The sequence below is a fragment of the Protopterus annectens genome, chromosome 1.part1 (genome assembly GCF_019279795.1).
Source record: "Protopterus annectens isolate FY-2018-M chromosome 1.part1, PAN1.0, whole genome shotgun sequence".
NCBI lineage: Eukaryota > Metazoa > Chordata > Ceratodontiformes > Protopteridae > Protopterus > Protopterus annectens.
Genome location: NC_056726.1, coordinates 1,247,505,649 through 1,247,528,756, shown reverse-complemented (window position 1 = coordinate 1,247,528,756; position 23,108 = coordinate 1,247,505,649). Strand labels below are relative to the sequence as shown.

At 38.7% G+C, this 23,108-nt stretch overlaps 1 protein-coding gene across 1 annotated transcript in view; it reads right to left on the bottom strand.

Annotated features, from left to right (window-relative positions):
- LOC122816015 (sulfotransferase family cytosolic 1B member 1-like) overlaps window positions 1-6,442 on the bottom strand; it is a 167,078-nt gene extending 160,636 nt beyond the window's left edge. Inside the window, exon 1 of the mRNA XM_044088874.1 lies at window positions 6,332-6,442. Within this exon, the coding sequence (XP_043944809.1) occupies window positions 6,332-6,442 (111 nt within the window). The remainder of the gene's footprint in view (window positions 1-6,331) is intronic.
- Between the last annotated feature and the right edge of the window lie 16,666 nt (window positions 6,443-23,108).

The following is a 23,108-nucleotide window of genomic DNA, read 5'->3' as shown; positions in this document are numbered from 1 at the left end:
ATTTCACAATTTTATTATAGCACGTTTCCAGCTTAGATAGTTCTGTCTTACTTAGGTTAGTAAGGATAGGAAATTTGTATAGAAGGGCAGAGAGAAGATGGGTTCTGGCTATGTTTTTTCTTGTGGAGTTTGTAAGGAAAGGCTTTATTCTGTATAGAGAATCTAGTTTAATATGGGTATTTCTGATGGAATGATCTAGGTGAGCATCGAATTTTAGGTTGTTATCAATAAGAACAAATAGTAATTTTGTGTGGGATACTGCTGATGTTGAAGTGTTGCTGGAGGAAAGTATTTGGAAAGGAGTATAGGGATTATGTAAATTACTGGGGAGAAAGAGCATCAGTTTGGAGGGGTTCAGTAAGAGATGTGAAGCAGATAGGGATGACTCGATGGATAGGAAGGACTGCTGGGTTATAATAGCTGGATGAGGGAAGGAGCTGCACAGATAAGAGTTGAGTCATCTGCATACTGGGCATACCTCTCAATCTGGAAACATTAAAAATCTGGACAAGGCCCATGAAAAATAGGTACAAATCTATACACTGATTAACCTATAATTTGCATACATAATTATGTAACCCCACCCACTCCAATGGAGTTGTGAGATACCAACTTTCAAATGCAAACTGAAGAATAGACAACCAAAATATGGCACCAGAGTCCCCCTGCAGCCATTCCAATGTCCCATTTCCTGGCTATTTCACCCCATTTACCATAAACACTAATGTGTGCATACTGCTTTACTTCTACAATGATTCTTTAGATTTTATTTTTTACATTTTACAGCACAATGCACAAACGCTAATAGACATCTGCTAAACAAAGCAATACTGTCTCACAATGAAAATAGACTTGGCATTAAAACTTCTCTGCCCTTGAAACAATTCATTGAAACAGCATTGAAACCCACACCAAACCCCCCAAAAAATGCATTCTGGCCAGTGGTGGATAAAGATTACCTTCGGGCTGTTTTCAAATCATTGGCCCTTGCAAGCAAAACAAGAAACATACATGTGTTCTTTTCTTTGATACACCTTCCTGACTTTATTAAATTATATTCCTTGTATAATACAGCACACTTGTTAGACAATGCACATTTTAAATTTATTGTTTGAACATTTTCCAGTAGGCTGTATTGTAGGCAATGGAACAAAATGAATGAACCCATAATGACAAAACTGCTCAATTCAGAACATTTCCATCATAAAAGTCTACTTCCGCACCCACACTATAAATAGAGGCATCTTGCACAGCTTCTCACACTTATTTTCAATTTCAGTTTTTTTGGGTTGGGGGGGCAAAAGACCAAAAATCAACAGGGACACATTTTAAACATTGCTTGTATAATTTTGGAAAGTTGCTAGATAAAATATTGTGTTACCACCATGCATTTCACTGGCAAGTATTGAACCCAGGACCCTGTGCACTATAGTCAGAGCAACATATCACTATGAAAAAACAGCAGTTTCCTGAAAGATAGGAAGACTGAAACTTAAATGGCCATCATTTAGTGAATTCAGTTCTCACTTCTCACCTTAGCTCTCAACCTCTTAGCACAAAAAACCTGGACAAAGCCAATAATGGGGAATACAAATTCAGTTCTCACCTCTCACCATAGCTCTCAACCTCTTAGCACAAAAAATCTGGACAAAGCCAATAATCGGGGAATACAAATTAATTTCTCATGATAGCTCTCAACCTCTTAGCACAGAAAACCTGCACAGATTCACAAGTGGTGGTGGCTAGGGACTTTAGGCACCTTTTACCTTGTACCCAAGGTACAGGGTTTGAACCTGAGCACCTCTACAGACACACACACACACTAGATGCGTATGTGAATGTAAGTGGAAGTTAGTATCATGTGTGTTGCAATACATTTCCTCATTGCTTATACCTATTTATTTCACTTCAGATATATACAAAATATTTTGCTCAGTATAACTTAACAGTTTCACAACTACTCAAAATTCTACTTGGACGTCTTATTTGTTATACTGTTGCTATATCACTGTGTCTTCACTCGATTGATTTTACACTATCACATTTTACTACATGTGTTTACTACACATATTACTTTATATATTTACTATATTTCATTCCCTTTTGTTACTTTATATTTTTACTATATTTCATTCACTTTTGTTAAACATATTATTCCACTCACATTTTATCAGCACCCCAATCACTCTCATTTCTTTATTCCCACCACACCACTACCTTCTCTTACAATAACATAACATTTTCTTTTTCCCACACTGCCCTCAGACATTTATTTCATCACAAAATCTTTATGTTTTCATCCTCTGTGGTATGTTACCTTTTGGTTGAACTCCCACTCACATAAACCCCTCACAATTATATTTTAAATATGCTAATTCTGCTCCCTTGTATCACTTACTCCTGAATTATCTCTCTATTCTTCCCTTAGTTGTCTTATTTTTTATACGAGCGGGCCACAAGCTCAAAAAACATGCACAAGTGAATACATATGTTGTTGTTGTGTCTTTCGGATTTTCCCAGTTAGGGGTCGCCACAGCGAAACTATGGTCCGCTAATGATTGGCAGTAGATTTTTACGTGCCGAGTTGCCAGCTCTGATGCACAACCTTCAACGAAAGTACCCCCATTCACGCATGTCTCCACACAGAAGATGCTCTAGCTGAGAATCGAACAGGACAACGTCTTACTGTGAGGAGACAACGCTACCGCAGCACCACCACCCCAGTGCACAAGTGAATACATGTAACATTTATATATTCAGACTTTATGATTTTTCCTACCCAAAATCTTTGGATGGCTGCATTCGGATAACTGACATTTCAGATAATCAATATATGGAATATCGACTCTCTACTGTAAAATTCCACCCTTTATATGACAAATAATCCATTATGCATAATACGTATCTCCACTAAAGATTCAATTTAAATTTTCTGTCTGTAATTTTAAAAGCCTCTGTAATCATTATCACCATTGTCACACAAAGGATGGATATCAAACTTAATCCAAATCCTACCTGTCCTCATTACCCTGACCGACATTCTGAGAAAAAAAAAACGGAAAGAAAAGAAACAGTTTGTTGCTCACATTAGCTGCAAACTGACCAGACTAGAAACTATGTGTTAATATCAAAACAAAGTTATGGCCTTTGCCAAATCATGGCTTAAAGACAGCTCCTACATATCACCTGCTGTTTCTAACTCTAACCATATATACAGTAACAGTCAATCTGCTAAATGTGGTGGCTGTCTAGCTTTTATCCACAACTCCATTAATGCAATCTTTCCCCTAAGAGCATTCAGCAACACTGACAAAAGCCTTAAAGTGACATTTATTCAGTTTACTTTAATTTGCCATTTCAAGATTCTTCTAGACACTATCTATATTCCGCCTCCTTCCAACTTGGCTCTATTACAGAACATGCTATTAGATATTTTCCAGCTGTGCAATATACCACAGACTGATTATCATTGTTGAAGTCAACTTTAAGAATGCCAAAACAAATCTACAGAAGGAACAAGAACCAGTCGTAATTCTAAAGAGAATCTACCATTATAGATTTAATTATCACAATTATCCCCACTAAATTAAAACACTTAATTATACTTCGCCCTGATTAAGTAATCACTGTCCACGTGTGTGTTATTTGTTCTTTAAAAGACATAAGCAGCTACCTACAATAATTCTCACCAAGATAACCCCAGAAACTGACTCAGATTCTATTATGCAAGAACTAGAACATGTTGACTAGACTCCTCTCTAGATGCATACCAACCCCACCTCTGCTCTATGTACATTTTATAATTTATTGCCTCTCATTCAGAATAAAATCTTTTCCCTAAAGCAAGTAAAAAAAGAACTGCAACCCTCCAAGAATAACTGAGGACCTTAGCTTATAAAACACAGACAAAATGCATGGACATGATGAGAATGTAGTCGCAATGACCCCAGAACCTATAAACAACAAATTTAAAATAAAATTTGCTACTGCGGTAAAACAAATAAAACTATTCTATTTCACGTCCAAACAACTGTCCTACCACAGTCAACCAAAGCACTTCTCAAACACTTTCCTTACTGCAATTCCATTCACATGTATAAATCCTTTCTGTTGCCAGGCCACTGTTGCCGTTCCCGGTCCGTTCCCCATTCCATTCAGTAGTTAAAGAGTTTGTTGCTGCAGAGAACATTCAGCGCCATTCCTGGAACTTTCCCCAGTAGTTCGGATTAGAATAAAAAGTCTGTTGCCATTCCTGCTCACAGAGCATTGCATTTGAACAGCCAGCCGGAAGTGAGCTCCTTGAGTTCAATTCCAACAGGCTGGTAGCCCTGATGGAGCTCATATTATAGCGTATGTGATGACGTCATAGTGCATGTGATGATGTCAGAGCACAAGCACGAAAAATAAAAAACAAAGAAAAAAAATCGGAAATGAAGGGGTGCCACTCGAGAAGCATGGCACCCCTTCATTTGGACCCCAAAACTGGGTAAATTTGAGTAATTCGGTACAGCTGGGAGGTATGATACTGGGCCAAGGAGGCTAGTGGGGTTGAAGACTGTAGTCAGTTAGTGAATATACTGAAAAGAAGGGAACCAAGTATAGAACCTTGAGTAACACCTAGGGTGACAGGTAAAAGTGAGGAGAGTTCCTATTGCCATTTGACAGCTTGCTGATGGCTGGAAAGGTAGTTGTGGAACAAGGCTAGTGTAGAGGAGCTGAGGTTTAGAGATGCAACCTCATCAAGGAGTTTCTGGTGAGAAACTGTGTCAAAGGCTTTAGCGAGATCTAAGAAAATAGAGGAAACAAGTTATTTCTGTGATGGCTAATGGTCTTGGTAAAGCTTAGGATGGCAGTTGTGGTGCTATGGTAAGGCAGAACCTGATTTGTGTGTTGGATAAGAGGTTATTGGATAAGAGGTAATCTAAGAGCTGCATGTGGATGCGTTTTTAAAGGGGTAGGATTGCAATGGGTTTGTAGTTAGAGAAGTTGGTGGAGTTACATACCACCTTTGTGTAAGGGAAGAATGTATAAATAACACTATGGCAGTCCAAAGTAATAAATGAAAAGCTTTATTTAATAGTGAAGCGCTTTTTGTTTGCATAAAATAGTAAACTTCATCAGACATAACAAAAACAGTATTGAATGACCCTTTAAATACATTTTAAAATTGGCGACCATTTTTAAACAGAAAGTGATGTAATCACAAATTCATGTGTCCTCTTTTTCACTCTGAAGTTATGTACATATATAAATACATTTATACATATACTCTGAATATCAAAAAATACTTAAAATATTTAAATACAAACAGTTATAACCTCTATAAAAATGTTTATATGCATATATATAATTACGGGCAAGTATTGTAAATGTGAACACAAACACATACAATCGGAACCAGCTTTTGTAAAGTATTATAAATATATTATAAATGTAAACGAGATTGCATCAACTACTACCAATATAATAAACTTTAAATAATTATTATTGTAGATTCCAAAATTATACCTATCTACTCAGTGCCTTTAATTTAAGGATACTATTAATGCTGGCAATAATTATTTAACCCTGGCCAAGCATACGAATACAAATATAACCAAACCAGTTCAGCTTTTTCAGCTGTAATTCCCATGGACCACCCCTATCATTACCTACGATCTGCTGTAAAATACAGAATTTAAAAGAATGGTTGTTAAATTCATGCAAATGTTTAGCCAACGCATTATTAAGAATGTCCTTTCTTATTGCATATACGTGTTCATATATTCTTTCTTTTAATGTTCTGGTGTTTTTCCAATATAATGTGATGGACAGGTTTGGCATAAGGCTACATAAACAACCCCCTTTGAGTTGCAATTATGTTTACCTTGCATAGTGTACATCTTTCCTTTTATTTCAAAAGACTGACCCTGGGGAATGAACTTACAATATTTACACATATCACATCTATTCAAAATTCCCATTTTGCTATTAAGTGAATGTTTTTGTTCACCATTTTCAAGCAAATTCTTTAAATTACTACCTCTCTTGCTACCATTTTAAACCCATCTACTAATTTTGTCCTAATCTGTGCATCATCATCAATAAACATCCAATTCTTCAGCATAATAGTTTTTAATCTCATAAAAATGTGTATTAAAAGTTTTTATAAACACTGTAGGTTCATAGGTTGGTACTAGGCTATCGGCCCTAGGGCCTATACAAGCCTAGCCATAACAATTCCCTGGCTATTTCTTCCCACAGTATCAAATAGATCAACTTTCTTTCCTACAGTATCGTCAACCTCTTCGTAACCAAGGATAGATGTAAAATGACCATTAGTTCTTTTTACCTTAACTTCTTCATATAACTCGTATAATATGTGGCCTGGATATCCTCTTTTCTTGAACATATTAATAAGTTCACAACATTCTATGTCAAAATCAATGTCCAGACTCACCATTCTTGCAGCCTGGATGAACTGTCCTTTGACCACAGCTTTTTTATTAATAGTTGGATGTGCACTGGTAAAATGTAAGAATTAATTAGAATAGGTGGACTTTCTATGTATTTTAGCCTTGAATCTATTATTAGCACTATCTTTACTCAAATTAACATCCAATAAATTAATCTCCTGATCATTAGCCTCGGACGTAAACTTTAAGTAAGAAATTTTACCATTGATGTAAATCAAGAACTGCTGCAAAATGGATTTGTTACCCTTCCATAGGATGAAAATATCATCCAGGTAATGTAAATATAAACTAATATGCTGAAAAAAATCACTATTGAATATGTATTGCTCTTCTTAAACTGCCATTACAATGTTAGCAAAAATAGTGCCACAGGCGAACCCATGGCAACTCCTACTTGCTGAAGAAAGTATCTATTATTAAACTGAATATAATTATTCTTAAGAATTATTTCAAACAGATCAATATATAAATTAATTTCTGACTGATTCACTCTTTGTTCTATTAAAAAAGTTTCTATGGCCTGCATTCCCTCTTGATGGGGAATAACCGAATACAAATCTTCAATATCCACTGTTAAAAACAGAAACTGATCAGAATATTGTTTCTTATTAATTAACTCCAGAAAATGCCATGAGTCCTTACAAATTTGGGGGCATTTACTTAAGAATTTCTTTAACCTATTATCAAGAAATTTACCACATGCATAAGTAACGGAATTGCATCCATCTACTATGGGACATAGCGAAGGATTATTCTCATTATTATGCACTTTTGGTTCATAGGTTCATAGGTAGGTACTAGGCTATCGGCCCAAGGGTCTACATAAACCTAGCCAACAAGGTTCCCTGGCTTACGCCACCCAAGAAAGTTATTTTCCTGTGCCACTATTGAGCAGAGACACAGAAGTGATCCCCGGGGTGTATTTCCTATTTTCCAGATGGGTAGCCTGTTCCAGAGTATGGGAAGTCTCTGGGACAGGAATCTATCCCTCCAGCATGTCCTGTTTATTGTGGTGACAAGGTTTAGGTCCTTAGAGTGTGTAGCTTGGAGGGATTGGGATTTCTTTTGGTGTAGCATGTCCAACAGCTCTGGGTTTGACATAGCTTTATATGTTAGGCAGAGATCAACTCGGAGTAGGTGATATGCTACGGAGTAAAGCTGGAGTTTTTTGAGGCGGTCAGTGTAGGGCATTTGTTTGAGGCCAGTAATCCTCTTTGTGAGGTACTTCTGGGGCCTTTCCAGCTGCTGCAGATGTCTTGTGAGGTACATTCCAAAAGAAGTGTATTCTATAATGGGTCTAATGAGTTCATAGGTTCATAGGTTCATAAGTTCATACTAGGCTATCTGCCCTAGGGCATTTATAAGCCTAGCCAGAGTGTGTGTGGCTTTCACCACCCCTTAGGATGAGAATACTATACCCATTAGTTTGCTGTGCCTCTGTCCAGCAGTGACACAGAGATGATTCCCGGGGTAAACCTACGATCTCCCATCCACTCATCAAGATTTCTCTTGAACAGAGTCAGTGAGGGACTCTGCCTCACATGGACTGGGATTCTGTTCCATAGTGTAGGGAGTCTCTGGGTGATGAATCTGTCCCTCCAGCACGTCCTATTTATATCCGTGTTGAGGTTTAAGTGTCTTGCTCTCGTGGCTCTGGTGGATTTGGATTTTTTGAGGTGGAGCATGTCCATTAATTCCGGGTTGGACATGGCCTTGTATGTCAGACACAGATCACCTCTGAGCAGACGGTATGCGACTGAATAGAGCTGGAGTTTCTTCAGTCGGGCATCGTATGACATATGTTTGAGCCCCTTTATCCTTTTGGTGAGGAACTTTTGGGGTCTTTCCAACTGCTGCAGGTGTCGGGGAAGGTACATTCCGAATGGGGCATTGTACTCAATCATTGGTCTGATAAGTGAAGAGTACAGGGGTACAATGACCTCTCCTGATCTGGATGTGAATCCCTTCATGATCAGGTGGGCAATGTAGAAGGTCTTCCTAACCACTTTGGCAATGTGAGTGTCAAAAGAGAGGTTACTGTCAACCTGGGTCCCCAGGTCCCTGATAACTTCTTCCATGTTTAATGGATTACCACCTATGTGGTAATTAGGGGTTACCTTGTTTTTCCCAAAGGGTATGACTATACATTTTTTGGCATTTTGCTTAAGGCCATGGCTCTGGCACCAGTTATCCATTTCTATGAGACCTCTCTGGAGGATGTCTGTGTCTGATGGAGTGTCAATTATGGTGCCCAGTTTGCAGTCATCTGCAAATTTTGTCAGCCACAATCCCCTATGTTTGCCTGCACTTCAGAAAAATAAATGCCGAACAAGTGGGGCCCAGGACTGAGCCCTGTGGGACACCGCTCATGACCGGCTTAGAGTCTGACATGGCACCAGCAACTCTAACCCTGTGTGTTATGTCCTTGAGCCAGTTTGCAACCCATCTTGTGACATATGGGTTTACATCTAAGCTGGTGAGCTTTTCTATGATGCCCGAGTGGGGTATTGTGTCGAACGCTTTTGCTAGGTCAAGGTAGGCTGTGTGAACTGCCTTACCCTCATCAATGGCCTTAGTGACTGTTTTGAAAAAGTCGACCAAGTTCAAGAGGCAGGATCTGCCCTCGACAAAGCCAAATTGGGTAGGATCCAGTGTCTGTAGGTCCCCAATGTCTTTATTTATGAATTCCATTATGATCCTCTCCATAGCTTTGCAGACAAGGCTCGTCAAGCTTATGGAGCGGTAATTTCCAGGGTCTGTAGAAGCATCGCCTTTGTGGAGTGGGACCACAGTTGCCGTACGCCATTCTTTGGGTACGTATCCTGTAGTAAGGCTAAGATTAAACAGCAGCCTTATGTGTGGGTTTAGTTCCTCATTGAGTTCGTGTAGCACACAGTCGGGGACACCGTCCGGTCCCATTGAGGCTGTGTTTTTTGCTTTAGAGAGAGCAGCTCTCACCTGGGCATCTGAGATGTTTGGGAGGCTAGACTCTGGTGGGATAGATATTTCTCCTTTTGGGGGGAAGGGAGGGGAGAAATTTGCACTGAACCTGTCTGCCAGTATGTTGGCAATGTCTGTGGGTTCAGTGATTTTTTTATCATTTTGGACTAATTCTGAGCATATCTGGGAGTTTCCACCCAGGGTTCTAACATAGCTAAAGAAGGCCTTATGATTGTCTTTTGTGTCATTAGCGATTTTTCTCTCAAAGTTGGCCTTGGATGATTTTATGAGTGATCGTAGTTTTTGCTAGTATTGATCAGAGATGCCTTCCTTTTAGGGATTTTGCTCTGTCATGTAGTAGCTTTCTCCTCTTGTTGTAGAGTTTGTTTATGGCTGGGGTCCACCAGACCGGCGCCTGCCTTTGGTGGAAAGGGTCTTGATTTTATTAGGGATTGCTTGATCCATACATTCCTGGAGGTGCTCGTAAAAGGCATTTGTAAGGGTTTCAGCAGCGTGGGTTGTGGTTTCCACTGGCACGTGGGCCTTGAAGGATACCACTCTAGTCTTAAGAAGTGGGAAGTTTGTTATTGAGACGTTTTTCACTGTGGTCTTTTGCTGGGGGTGGGGGCGGGATGTGGATCTCCAGTGAGATTAATTTATGGTCTGATCTCACCAATGAGGGATATACTTCTGGTGTGGAGCATTTTGTCCCCATGTTTGTGATGATCAGGTCTAGTATATTTTCTCCTCTTGTGGGAATGGTGACTAGTTGTTCCATAGCATTTGAGTTTATGAACTCCAGGAACCTTTGGGCTAGGGTGTTGGGGCTTGAGTAATGTTCCCAGTCTATGTTTGGGTAGTTGAAGTCACCCAATATGATGGTGTTTGGAGAGACATTCATACTCTCCAGTGTCTTCAGGAAGGCTGTGTGGGTTTCCTGAGTTTGAGAAGGTGGTCTGTAGCATGTTACAAACTGTAGGGCAGTTTTACCTATGGTTAATTGCACCTGGATGGTCTCCGATGCTTTGTGCATTGCCACTAACCTGGAGGTGTGGGTATCCTTTATGAATATGGATACTCCCCCCTCCTTTTGTGGTTCAGTCCGGATTTTGGGGCCGGAACGCATGATATGAGGTATAACCTGATAGTGCTGGGGTGCTCTCAGGAGCCTTGAACCAGGTTTCAGTCACAGCACAGACATCGATGTTCTCCATACTGAGGAGGGCTTCGAGGGAGTGCATCTTGAGGTTTAGACTTCTGGCATTGAGCAGTATTACCCTTAGTTTTTCTCAATTTTTGTTTTCTAGGGCGGTAGGTTTATCATTTGAGCCTTGCCTAAAAAAGGCACTATGGGGGTGGCAAGAGCCTTTGCCAATATCCGGAAGCCCAGGGGTGACAGGTGCAAGCCATCCCTTGTGAAGCAGCGTGGCTTGTCAAGCATGTCATGTGTTGAGTAGAGGGGAACAATGACCTCTTTTTTCCTGGATCAGAACCCTTTTATGATGAGGTGTGCCACGTAGAAGAACTTCCTTACTACTGTGGCGATGTGACTATCAAAGGAGAGACTACTGTCCACCTGGGTCCCAAGGTCTCTTATCACACATTCGGTGTTAAGTAGATTGCTGGCTATGCGGTAGTTCATGGGTACAGAGTTTTTACCAAAGGGGATGATACTGCACTTTTTGGCATTGAGCTTGAGGCCATGGCTCTGACACCAGGCATCTGTTTCAGCGAGGCCCTTCTGTAGGATGTCCACATCATTTAGGGACTTGACTATGGCTCCTAGTTTGCAGTCATCTGCGAACTTCATTAGCCAGAGGCCTTCTGTGTTAGCCTGTACTTCAGAGAAGTAGATACCAAACAGGAGAGGTCCCAGGACGGAACCCTGTGGTACTCCACTTGTCACTGCTTTGAGGTCAGATTTGGAGACTGCAACTTTTACAGTGTGGGTTCTGTCAGTGAGTCAGTTGGCAACCCATCTTGTGACGTAGGGATTTATACCTAGTTTAGTGAGTTTAGCTATAATTCCAGAATGGGGGATGGTGTCGAAAGCCTTGGCGAGGTCAATATAGGCTGTGTGAACCACCTTACCCTCATCTACGGTTTTGGTGACTGCTTCAAAGAAGTCAATCAGGTTCAGGAGGCATGATCTGCCTTTCACAAACCCGAACTAGGTGGGATCCAGAGTTTGGAGGTTACCAATGTCTTTGTTTATGAGTTCCATGATGATACGTTCCATGACGTTGCAGACCAGGCTCATCAAGCTAATAGGTCGATAGTTCCCGGGATCAGTGGTGGCTCCCCCTTTGTGGAGTGGGATAACTGTTGCTGTGCACCATTCAATGTGCACAAAGCCTGATGCGAGGCTATTATTGAACATGGTGCTTAAGTGGGGACCCAGTTCATTCTGAAGTTCGTGTAAAACGCAGCCTGGGATGTTGTCCGGTCCCATGGATGCTGTGTTTTTGGCTTTAGAGAGTGCAGCTTTTACCTGTGTAATTGTGATTACAGGGACTTTGCATTCTTCCTGTATAGATATGGGCCCTTTAGGGGATGAGAGGGGGGTAAAGTTAGCACTGAACTTATCTGCCAGAATGTTGGCAATATCAGTTGGTTCTGTAATTTTCTTGCCTATGTACTGTAACAAAGAGCAAATCTGGATGTTGCCATCGAGATTCTTGACATAGCTATAGAATGCTTTATGGTTGTCCTTGGAATTAGTGGTGATTTTGTTTTTGTAGCTAGCTTTGGAGGATCTTATAAGGGATCTCAGCTTCTTACTGAGGCTGACCAGGGAGCTCCTCCACTCATGGGATTTTACTCTCTTTTGCAACAGTTTCTTCCTTCTGTTGTACAGTTTGTTTATGGCAGTAGACCACCAGACTGGCTTCCTTTTTTTAGAGGATAGCGTCTTGGTTCTGTTTGGGATAGCACGATCCATGCACTCATGTAAGTGCTTATAGAGTGCATTTGTGTAGGATTCAGCAGTTGTAACTGTATTGTCCATCTGCATGGGTGTCATGAAGTTCACCACTTCTGTCTTAAGAAGCATGAAGTTGGCTTTGGAGAAATTTTTTACTGCGGTTTCCTTAATGGGAGGTGGGGGCAGGATGTGGATATCAAGGGTGATTAGCTTATGGTCGGATCAGACCAACAAGGAGTTGGCTTCAGGTGTGGAACACCGGTCACTCATGTTAGTAATGACTAGGCCTAGGATGTTTTTGCCCCTGGTGGGGGCGTGGATAAGTTGGTCCAGGGCATTGGAGTTTATGAATTCCAGAAAGCGTTGAGCTAAGGAGTTGGTACACGAGTAGTTTTCCCAGTTAATGGTGGGGTAGTTGAAGTCACCCATTATTAGGGCATTTGGTTGAACCGTAATATTTTCCAGTACATCAAGAAAAAAGGAGTGGGAATCCTGGGGCATGGTGGGGGATCTGTAGCAAGCTACAATTTGGATTGCAGTTTTTACTTCGATAACCTCAGATGCATTATGCTGAGCAACTAGCCTGGAGGTGTAGATATCCTTAATGAATATGGACCCACCTCCGCCTTTAGTGTTTTGGTCCAGGTTACATGGCCGAAAAGTGTGCTATGAGTTATAGCCTGGTAGTGCAGGGGTGCTCTCTGGAGCCTTGAACCAGGTCTCAGTCACTGCACAGGTATCGTGTTCTCCATTTTAAGGAGTGTCTCGAGTGAGTGCATTTTGAGATTTAGACTTCTGGCATTGAGTAGCATTACCCTCAGTTTTTGCTTGCCTGTTCCTGTTATGGTGGTGAATTTGTTATTTGAACCTTGCCTAAAAGAGGCACTATAGGGATACCAAGAGCCTTAGCCAGTATCCGGAATCCCAGGGGCGACAGGTGCAGGCCATTTGTAGCAAAGCATCATGGTCTGTCAATCATGTCATCCCAAGCAAACAGATACTGGATCCCCTTAGAATGACACCAGAAGCTTAGCCAATTTTGTCCTTGTACTGCAATATCATTCTGGGGGATGGCAGAATGCTACTCAGGGCTAGGTTCATACCTGCCTGGGTTACAAGATCGGAGAGCTCTTCCATATCTCTTTTCATGCAGTCCAGGGAGGTATGTCTCAGGTCATTCACAACAACATGGACACTGACAGAGTTATATTTATACTTGTTGTGGAGTGACCTGAGTGCGTGGGTTATGTGATGGATCCTGCCACCCGACAGGCAGCTGACAGTATCCTTCTCCTTGCTTAGCCTGGTGAGTGGGACATCAGTGTGCCTGACTATAGAGTCACCTATGACTAGTGTGTTGGGTACGTTGTTTTGCCTTATTGGCTGTGGTTGAGTGGCACACTGAGTCTGTGGGCTATGTGTCATTTGGGTTGTGTTGGGGATGGAAGTTGCTTGCGTTTCTACTTTGGAGGTCTCTGTTGCTTAGACAGATTATTATTGAGAGCCTCCACAAATGTTTTTGTGCTGCTATGTGTAGATTTTGATGGTGTAGATTTAGTGAGACTATGTGATGAGTGTGGTGTGGTGCAAATGTTTTCCTTCTCATGACTGTCAAGTTCAGTCTTGGTTGGAGAGAGCTTTACCTCCAGTTTGGCTAGATAAGTGCATCTCTCACAGGTTGTAGTGTTGGATGGTAGGAGGAGAGGGTTGTCTGTGTACATGAGGCAATTTCTACATTGCCTCAAGATGCCCAGATTCATCAGATAGACAGGAGAGAACACTGGGAGCTGACCATTGGACATGTCTGAATAAAAAACTATTTTCCTCTAGATAAGTGAGGAAAGTGAGTACACGAGCTGTTTTTCTCTAAGCAGGTGAGAAAAGTAAGTACAAAAACTGTTTTCCTCTAGGTAATGAGGAAGACTGAGTGCTATAGTAATTAGTAATTTATTTAGTGCTTACAAGTTCTGAACAAGTGCTGAGCATGAATAAGCAAATTTGGTGCTCCAAAAATAGTAGGAATGGTTGGAGACATGATATTTAAATAATTATAAGTATTGATATCTATTCTATTTTTAAGAAACATATCATTAAGCATTATATGTATTTTTCTACAGGCTATGTTCAATTCATTTTTACTAACCTCCTAGTATGTGGCCGTATCCAATATACTGTGAATTTTCTCATTATAATCAAATGTATCCACAACCACCAATCCCCCTCCTTTATCTGGCTTCATTATTCTTAGTGCCTGATGGGTGAAAAATAGCAAGTTGTCCCTTTCTTCCACTGTTAAATTATCCCTATTATTATTAAATATGTGCCTAATGTCCAGTTCACACATTTTTTCATAAACTGAAAGCAGTGGATGCAAAGGAGGGTTGAATGTGCTATGGATACGTAATGGATCATGGAAGCAATCATCAGTGACAATATTATCAGCAAACATAATTTTAAAACTGAGCTTTCTTAAAAATATTTTTAAATCAAATAACACCTCAGCCAAATTTGTTCTTTTTACTGGAACAAATGTAATCAGCCATCTCTTCATTAGTAGTGGTTCTAGAAAAATTGTAAACCTTAAAATCCTTCATAGTATTATAGACAATCACTGGTCCATTTACAGATGCATCATTACTTACTGAGACCGGCAGCTGGTGTCAAAGTCATGGCCTCAAGTTAAATTCCAAAAAATGCATAGTCATCCCATTTGGGAAAAACAAAACACCCACAAATTACCACATAGGTGACAGCCCCCTTAATACAGAAGAGGTAATAAGAGATCTGGGGACCCAGGTAGATATTAATCTCTCCTTTGACAATCATATTGCCAAAGTAGTTAGGAAATCCTTCTATATGGCCCATCTAATTACTAAAGGGTTTGCATCTAGAAATAAAGAGGTTATAGAGACCCTCTACTCGTCACTCATCAAACCCATCATAGAGTACAATGCCCAATTTGGGATGTACCTCACAAGACACTTCCAACAGCTGGGAAGACCACAAAAGTTCCTCACCAAGAGGATTACTGGCCTCAAACATATGTCCTATGCAGCCCGACTGAAAAAACTCTGACTGTACTCAGTGGCATATCGCTTACTCAGAAGTGATATCTGCCTGACTTACTAAGCCATGTCCAACTCAGAACTGATGGACATGCTCCACCTAAAGAAATCCAAGTCACTGCGAGCCACGTGGTCTAGTGAGCTAAACCTCACCACAACAATAAATAGAACATGCTGGAGGGATATAGTCCTGTCACACAAAATTCCAGACTACATTAGGCAGAGCCCCTCAATCTTCAAGAGGAACCTTGACAAGTGGATGGGTAACAGAAAATACACCCCTAGGATCACTTCATTGGCTCTGCTTGACAGAGGATCAGTTAATTAATCAATGGGGTGGCGAAAGCCAACACACTCTGGCTAGGCTTATAAATGCCCTCAGGCAGATAGCCTAGTACCTACCTATTAACCTATGAACCTATTATAACCAACATTACTTGCTTCAGAAACATTAGTATCATGAATAATGTCCACATTTTAGATATTTAGTTGTATCTCCTCCCTCTGCCTCGGCATTGAAACCCTCTCCTCCTCTGATTCCGTCTCGAAGGTGTATAAAAATCCTAATTTCCAGTCCAATTGTTATTATTGTTTACATTTTGATTATTATGATTTCTTATCCTTTCAGATCTTCTAAGTGGTGGAAAATGTTCATCATATGAATTAAAGGCCACCCCTTGATGATCATCCTGCAGAACGTCATTAGGTGTTATATGCTGCTGCTGTGCCTGACCATGGTCATTATTACTACCAATATTAATAGCATCTGTTATGTTAGATCTCAGTCTTGGTGGTTTTGGATATGCCTGTCCCTTACTATATTGTTGTTTGTCCCTCTGCAGTTTATTCTGCTTTTTGCGTTTAAGTTCAGACAAGACTTGCTCTATACTTCCATAGATCCTCTGATGCTCATATTTATATCTATTATAATTACTTTCTGATTGCAATTGTGCCTCCAAACTGTTACATTCTGTTTGTTTTATATTGTACTTTACCAAAACCTTCAAAACAATACATTTTAAACAATAGACATGCACAGTTACAACAGCAACGACTAACTCTCTCCAGAATACAATATGTACTCACAATAAGTGTGGGGCTACGCCCCCACACCCCCACAACCCCCAATGTCCCCTGACAATATATACTAACTCCAGGATTGCACTACAGTGGGGAAAAGGGCATATACCTTTTACTTGCCTTACAGTACTCTACATAGTGCCATATATACTAAGTTCAGTGAAATGAGATTCAGTGAAATGAGCTTTCAGTAATTTGAATTTTCAGCTATGTGGCCAGGGTGAAATGAAATTTAGTGAAATGAGATACAACTAAAGAAAGTAGACCCATATATATATATATATATATATATATATGTGTGTGTGTGTGTGTGTGTGTGTGTGTGTGTGTGTGTGTGTGTGTGTGTATATATATATATATATATATATATATATATATATGTCTTGGTTTATCAACAGTGGATCTAGTTAGAGTCACAAAATGTTGGCATGCTTTGTTGCATTTTGATGCATTTGTGCATTTTATACTCATCATTGTTTATTATATCAGAAATGTGCCAGCCTGTCATTTATAATATTTGTTATATGAAAAAGCTGCATGTGCTTATACGTATATCACAAACTACTTCTCATGTCTGTACTGGAATTACTGAAGCTTGTTAGAAGTAAACATAATAAATGCTGATCTCCAAGATCACCAGTGCATAGTATTTCCAATTTGTCGTTGGATTCCCTAATGTACTTTATTTGTATTACCATTTAGAAGGCTTACTTTACAAATTAAAGAAATACCTTTGAGCTCACAGATTTCTGATTGTTACAATTTAATATTAATATTAATTTAATATCAATGATATGCATTGTGTGCTAGATATGTATTTATATATTTCATATTTATATTGTTCTTGCCTTTGCATCATGCTCCATAAAACATGGCCATTCCCCCTAGGTCACTAGTATAAATTAAATAAATAAGTTTTAAATAACTGTAGTTACTTAAAGAATCATTCAGTGAAATAAGTATTAAAAAGAGGAGCTTCAGTCATTTGCTACTGAGTAGTTAATTTCTTAACCCCATGCTGTGTAAGTACCCTAAATGCATCAAAATAAACAGTATATAATGGATCTTTCAAAATTCTATACTCACAAACACCTGTATGTAACATCATATAAAAAATCCCAAAACATTATCATTCTTTCTTGATTGCAGAACACCAAGCATATTTTGCCATGTTTTCCCTACAATATGTATCTGCATTTATCTTCCTAATTAAATACCTAAACCATAGTTGTCCACATAATTAATGTTATACAATGCACTGCAATAGTTACCAGCATGTTCTTCTTATCAGAAAGTATTCACTTGAACCCTGACCCACATGCCTCTTATTTCTAAAACAAAAAAAGACCAGCATGGGCTTATCTGAATGTGGAAAGCAAAGTACAGAAATATCAAGTTTTGAACCATAGATAACCATAAACCAACCAGGAAAGCTACTGCCAATCACTGTTATAAACCTACCAATGTTATTCTTTACTAAAGTGCCTAAAAGGTTAACATTTATTAAAAGTTTGAGTCTCAGTAAGGTTGGGCGCCAGTGTAGTTCTACTCATAAATATACCTTATCTTACTGTCTTATCTAGTCCGTCTGATCATTGTTATGTATAGATATATAGCTTTAACACTAATAAGCTATATTCATTGATTTGCATTTTGTGTAGTGCAGAGAAAGAGAAGCTGCAACAGTTAAATGTAAAGCTGCTCATTTTAATAGCAATCACTTTTCATCTGAACACAGTCCGGACTTCTTCAGACAGACAGTAAAAATGTTTTTAAAACCAAGTTATTCAAGTACTATTTCAAAACCTCACATGACATGAGTTACTCTATACTTAAACAGTCAATGTATTATTAATTAATTAATTAAATAATCAAATGAATTAAATGAATACCAGCATCAACAAATCCCACCCTTAAACAACATATCAAATATATAAAGATAAACTTCAGTCCCCTTCCTAAACACAACAGTGCTGGTAGCGAACTGAATTCCCAATATTAAAAACACTTTCTCATAGCAAAACATTTGAAATAATCCAGTCCGTGATGACTAGTCATCCGTTACATAAAAGCGGACTCTTCATGATATTACTAACAAGTGACATGTTCCATTACTATACGTAAACACCAGAAAACTTTTCCGTTCAGTCACTAAACTAACTAGAAGCAGTACACTGGAACTCAATAATCTGCGAATAAACTGTAAATGACTTACATTCATCTAAGTTGACATTACAGCAAAGAAACGTCCTTGAACATCCCAAAGGGTTTTAACTCTGAAGTAGATGCAGCCATAATCGGCAAACACCTTACATTCATCTAAGTAGATATTACAGCAAAGGAACATTTTTAAACATCCCAAAGGGTTTTAACCCTGAAATAAATGCAGCCATAACCGGTGAACACCCATCCCATTGCTGCATTCCCTTGCTGCACACCACGTTCATGCAATATTTCATCAACTACTATGTACTCAAGGAAACATGTTTGATAATATCAAAGCGCACTCTAATATTAACCATGGGATCCCTAGAATCTCTGCAAGTGGCTAACAGTAAACAAACCCCTGCATAAATGCCAAAAACAGGTTCAAATATCTTACAAAGAGGAAGAATAGAATCCAAAAGAATCCAAAAAGGTACAATAAAACCCCACCTCACATTCTAACCATGAGAATTATACCTCCACTGAACTAGGTCCAATCCCTGGAGTTGGAACCTCTTAACAGTCCTCATATAGAAAGTTTATTTGGATGGCACTGGAAGTGTCAAAGCTCAATATATATAACCTGGTCATTAGAAACCTCAACTTCCTGCCATTTGTAAAACCTTTTACGTACAAAATGAGGGGACTAATATACAGTTGTACCTTTTTGGATTCTTTTGGAAAGTGGAAATATTATTAAAATGCACCCATTCTGAATTTCTTTCACAACAAGGAAACAAGGCTGAATATTTGGAAGCTTTTAAACAGGAAGACATTTTTCTGCATTGCAAGTAAATTAACTGAAAAATCTGAATAAAGACAGTTAGCTTTTAAATTCATACATGTTGCTGGAAATATAGTCATAACGGTGTTTAAATGTTATACTTTTCTTTAAGAATATAGAGAGAAAGTATCATAATTCAGATTAAAATTTGGTAATTTATTGTTACTACGGAAATAATTTACCATTTATCAGATATTTTGTTCTTTACAAGAAAGCTTGTAGCAGGTATGGCTCAAAGTATGAAAAAAAGTCTTATTCTACATTTAATCAGTTCTATCGAATCTGTGCTATAAAATTACATTTCTCTAAGATGTCTAAAACTAAACACAAATGTAGTTAATATAATGTACATGTTGTGGAGGACAAAAATGAAAATGTATTTGAGAGTGATATTGAAGTGAAGAAATGTGCTACCATGAACTCTAAAAAACTGCATCACAGATACTGAGAGAGCAATACATACTAAAACATTGGAAGGAAATGATTAGAATTAAGGGATGAAGTGCGCAGTTTAAAGCAGACATATGCAGCGTCTAATATTCTGTCAGAACAGTTTCATATACCTATGATTAGAAGCCACTGATGAAAGTATTATATATACACTGTTAACCTCTTCTGGTTGTTAAATATTATCAAAACTACTGATTTGAATTTAAATAAATCTGAAGTATAAACTCATTTTTCAAACATCTCCATGAAATACATAAATTCTAATATTTTGGGTTGGGTGGCTTGTGATAAGCTAGAGATTGTAAAAATAATTCACAATGAATATAAAAACTTAGAATGAATGAGAAGGAAATCAACCAAATAAACAGAGAAACATTTCAGATTCTGTTACATCCACAGCAGTTATGACATGCATGAAAACATGCTGACTTATTTAGCTGGCTAGGAAGCTTGCTATGAAAATATTAAAAAATAAAAACTGCTGATGTGCAATTGATATATGCTTTCTGAAAAGTCCCATAGCCCCAGGTATCAAGTTAAAACAGAAATGAGCAGAATGGTGCTCATTTATTAATAAGAAGGAATTGCAACCTGCACTTTGGGAAAACAATATGGTGTGATAAAGAAAAACAAGAATAAAAATACATTAATTTGTAAATTCTGAATAAAGCGAAATTATCAGCATTACCACTGCATATCGATGATAAAGTGATCATAGTAATACAAACCACTAATTTTTCTTTTTAGGTACTTGATGTGAACCATGGTTTTGGCAGTTATATCTAGATGGACAAAGGTGTAAATTGTGTGAATTTAAAACCTCATTAGGAAGTAGAACTTTTTTAGACTTATGATTGGTATTTTATCAGCACAAGTGATGTTTCAAAGAGCTGTTACACAGACAGTGAAAGATTGGAAAAGTTTTGTAAACAGTACGATGGTCTCTTAGTGGGCACTAATGTTGAATATATCAAAACATTGTAATTTCAAGTTAAATATCAGCAAATGTACAAACAAAACAACAATCCACATTCTGATGTCAGAGGGGCTAGACTCTGATAAAGAAAAAGCATCCAAGTAATAATGCAAGTATCAATGTCTGAGCTCAAGTAGGCATTACAGAGTTTTACAGGAAGGATGCTATGTCTTGCAAAGCTTGTTCCTAATATGTCTGAAGTAAGTATGCCCCTATGAAATTTGACACAAAGTTGCTTGCATCTATTACTGAAGAAAGATTTAACCCTGGATTACTTAATTAAGAGAAGTATGACTTACAGACCAGGGGATGAACTTTGCAAAGCAGGTGAGTTGAGTAGAACATACTTACCAGAAAAAAAAATGAAGAACTGATAAAAAAGAAACAAATATAGTACATGTAATACCACAGTTACAAACAGCAGAATAAGTAAAATTATATCCATAATGCACTCATACTGTCTTAGATATGCAGTTACTGAAATATATTTCAATGAAAGGATGGACCAACCAAAAGCTATCAGTATGGGAAGAAATTCAGACTATTTTTAAGGCTAAGAAAATATTATTTCCTAGTGAACTTGGGAAATAGATGCCTGAGAAATAAATTGCCGCTGGAAATAGTAATATTCTAAGAACCAATCAAAACTGCAATATTCTCTTCAGAAATTTCAAATCATAAAGAACAAATGGTGCAGAGATGTGCCATCTAAAATGCATACCATGACAACAATCAAAAAGAAGAAATGAGAACATGTCCAGATCAAAATTGTTCATGGAGATAAATTGGTATAGATGTGCTGCATTTTGAAAAAGTCATGAAGCTTATATGTGTGGAGCATCTTTCTAAGTTCTGTGTAGTTCTTGGGAAAGACAGAACCAACTGTAGATTGTGCACAAGCCAAATATGTCAAGGTTCAGAAAGATGTGCAATCAGCTATAAAAAGAATAGAGACTTAGAAAACTGTGATAGTCAAGAGTGACATGTATATGTGGACCATTCCAGAAACAGAAAATATTCTAAAGAAATGAAAAGTTTCAGTTATTCAATGGTAGTTGAATATGTAAACCATATGACTTTGATGTAAATAGACTATGTCATGTTTACTACAGAGTCATCCTTTAAAATGCTCATTGTTTCTTTTTTCTTGCTATTTTCTTATCTTTCAAGATGTCTCTCCAGGACTCTTATAAAATGGTATTCATTAGCTAAATATTCCCTGTTACGAAATGTACTGTAAGTAAGTAAAGTGATGTTTGCTACCTCATAGTTATACATATTTTATAAATTTAAAAAGGGAGATATGTACAGTTATCTGGGTTTCAGGCTAATGCACTAGTGACAGTGGTATGCAGCACTTTCAGAGAATTTATTTAACAAATAGCCCTTCCATAGACTTTCACACACATTCAAACACACACACACACACACACACACACACACACACACACACACACACACACACACACACACACACACACACACACACACACACACACACACACACACTTTGTGCTGGAATAAAATAGTGATTTAGTAGAAAAGATTGGGGTAGCCACAATATAAATGACAATCACCACTCAACCAGCCCTATGCATTTGTAAATGACTAGTGCAGTTTAGCTATGAATGTGAAATTTAAGTGGGTAATTTTCACTGGTAGTGAGGTCTGTGGTGGGAGTGATGGATGCGTTTATGGTGGAGGTGGGATTACATCAAGGATCAGCTTTGAGCCCTTTCTTATTTGCAATGGTGATGGACAGGTTGACAGACGAGATCAGACAGGAATCCCCGTGGACTATGATGTTTGCAGATGACATTGTGATCTGTAGTGAGAGTAGGGAACAGGTGGAGGAGTCCCTGGAGAGGTGGAGATATGCTCTAGAGAGAAGAGGAATGAAGGTCAGCAGGGCTAAGACAGAATATATGTCTGTGAATGAGAGGCAGGATAGAGGAATTGTGAGGATGCAGGGAGTAGAGGTGGTGAAGGTGAATGAGTTTAAGTACTTGGGATCAACAGTTCAGAGTAATGTTGAGTGTGGAAGAGAGGTGAAGAAGAGAGTACAGGCAGGATGGAGTGGGTGGAGAAGAGTGTCAGGAGTAATTTGTGACAGATGAGTACCAGTAAGAGTGAAAGGGAAGGTCTACAAGAGGTTAGTGAGACCAGCTATGTTATACGGGTTGGAGACAGTGGCATTGACAAAAAGGCAGGAGTCAGAGCTTGGCATGGC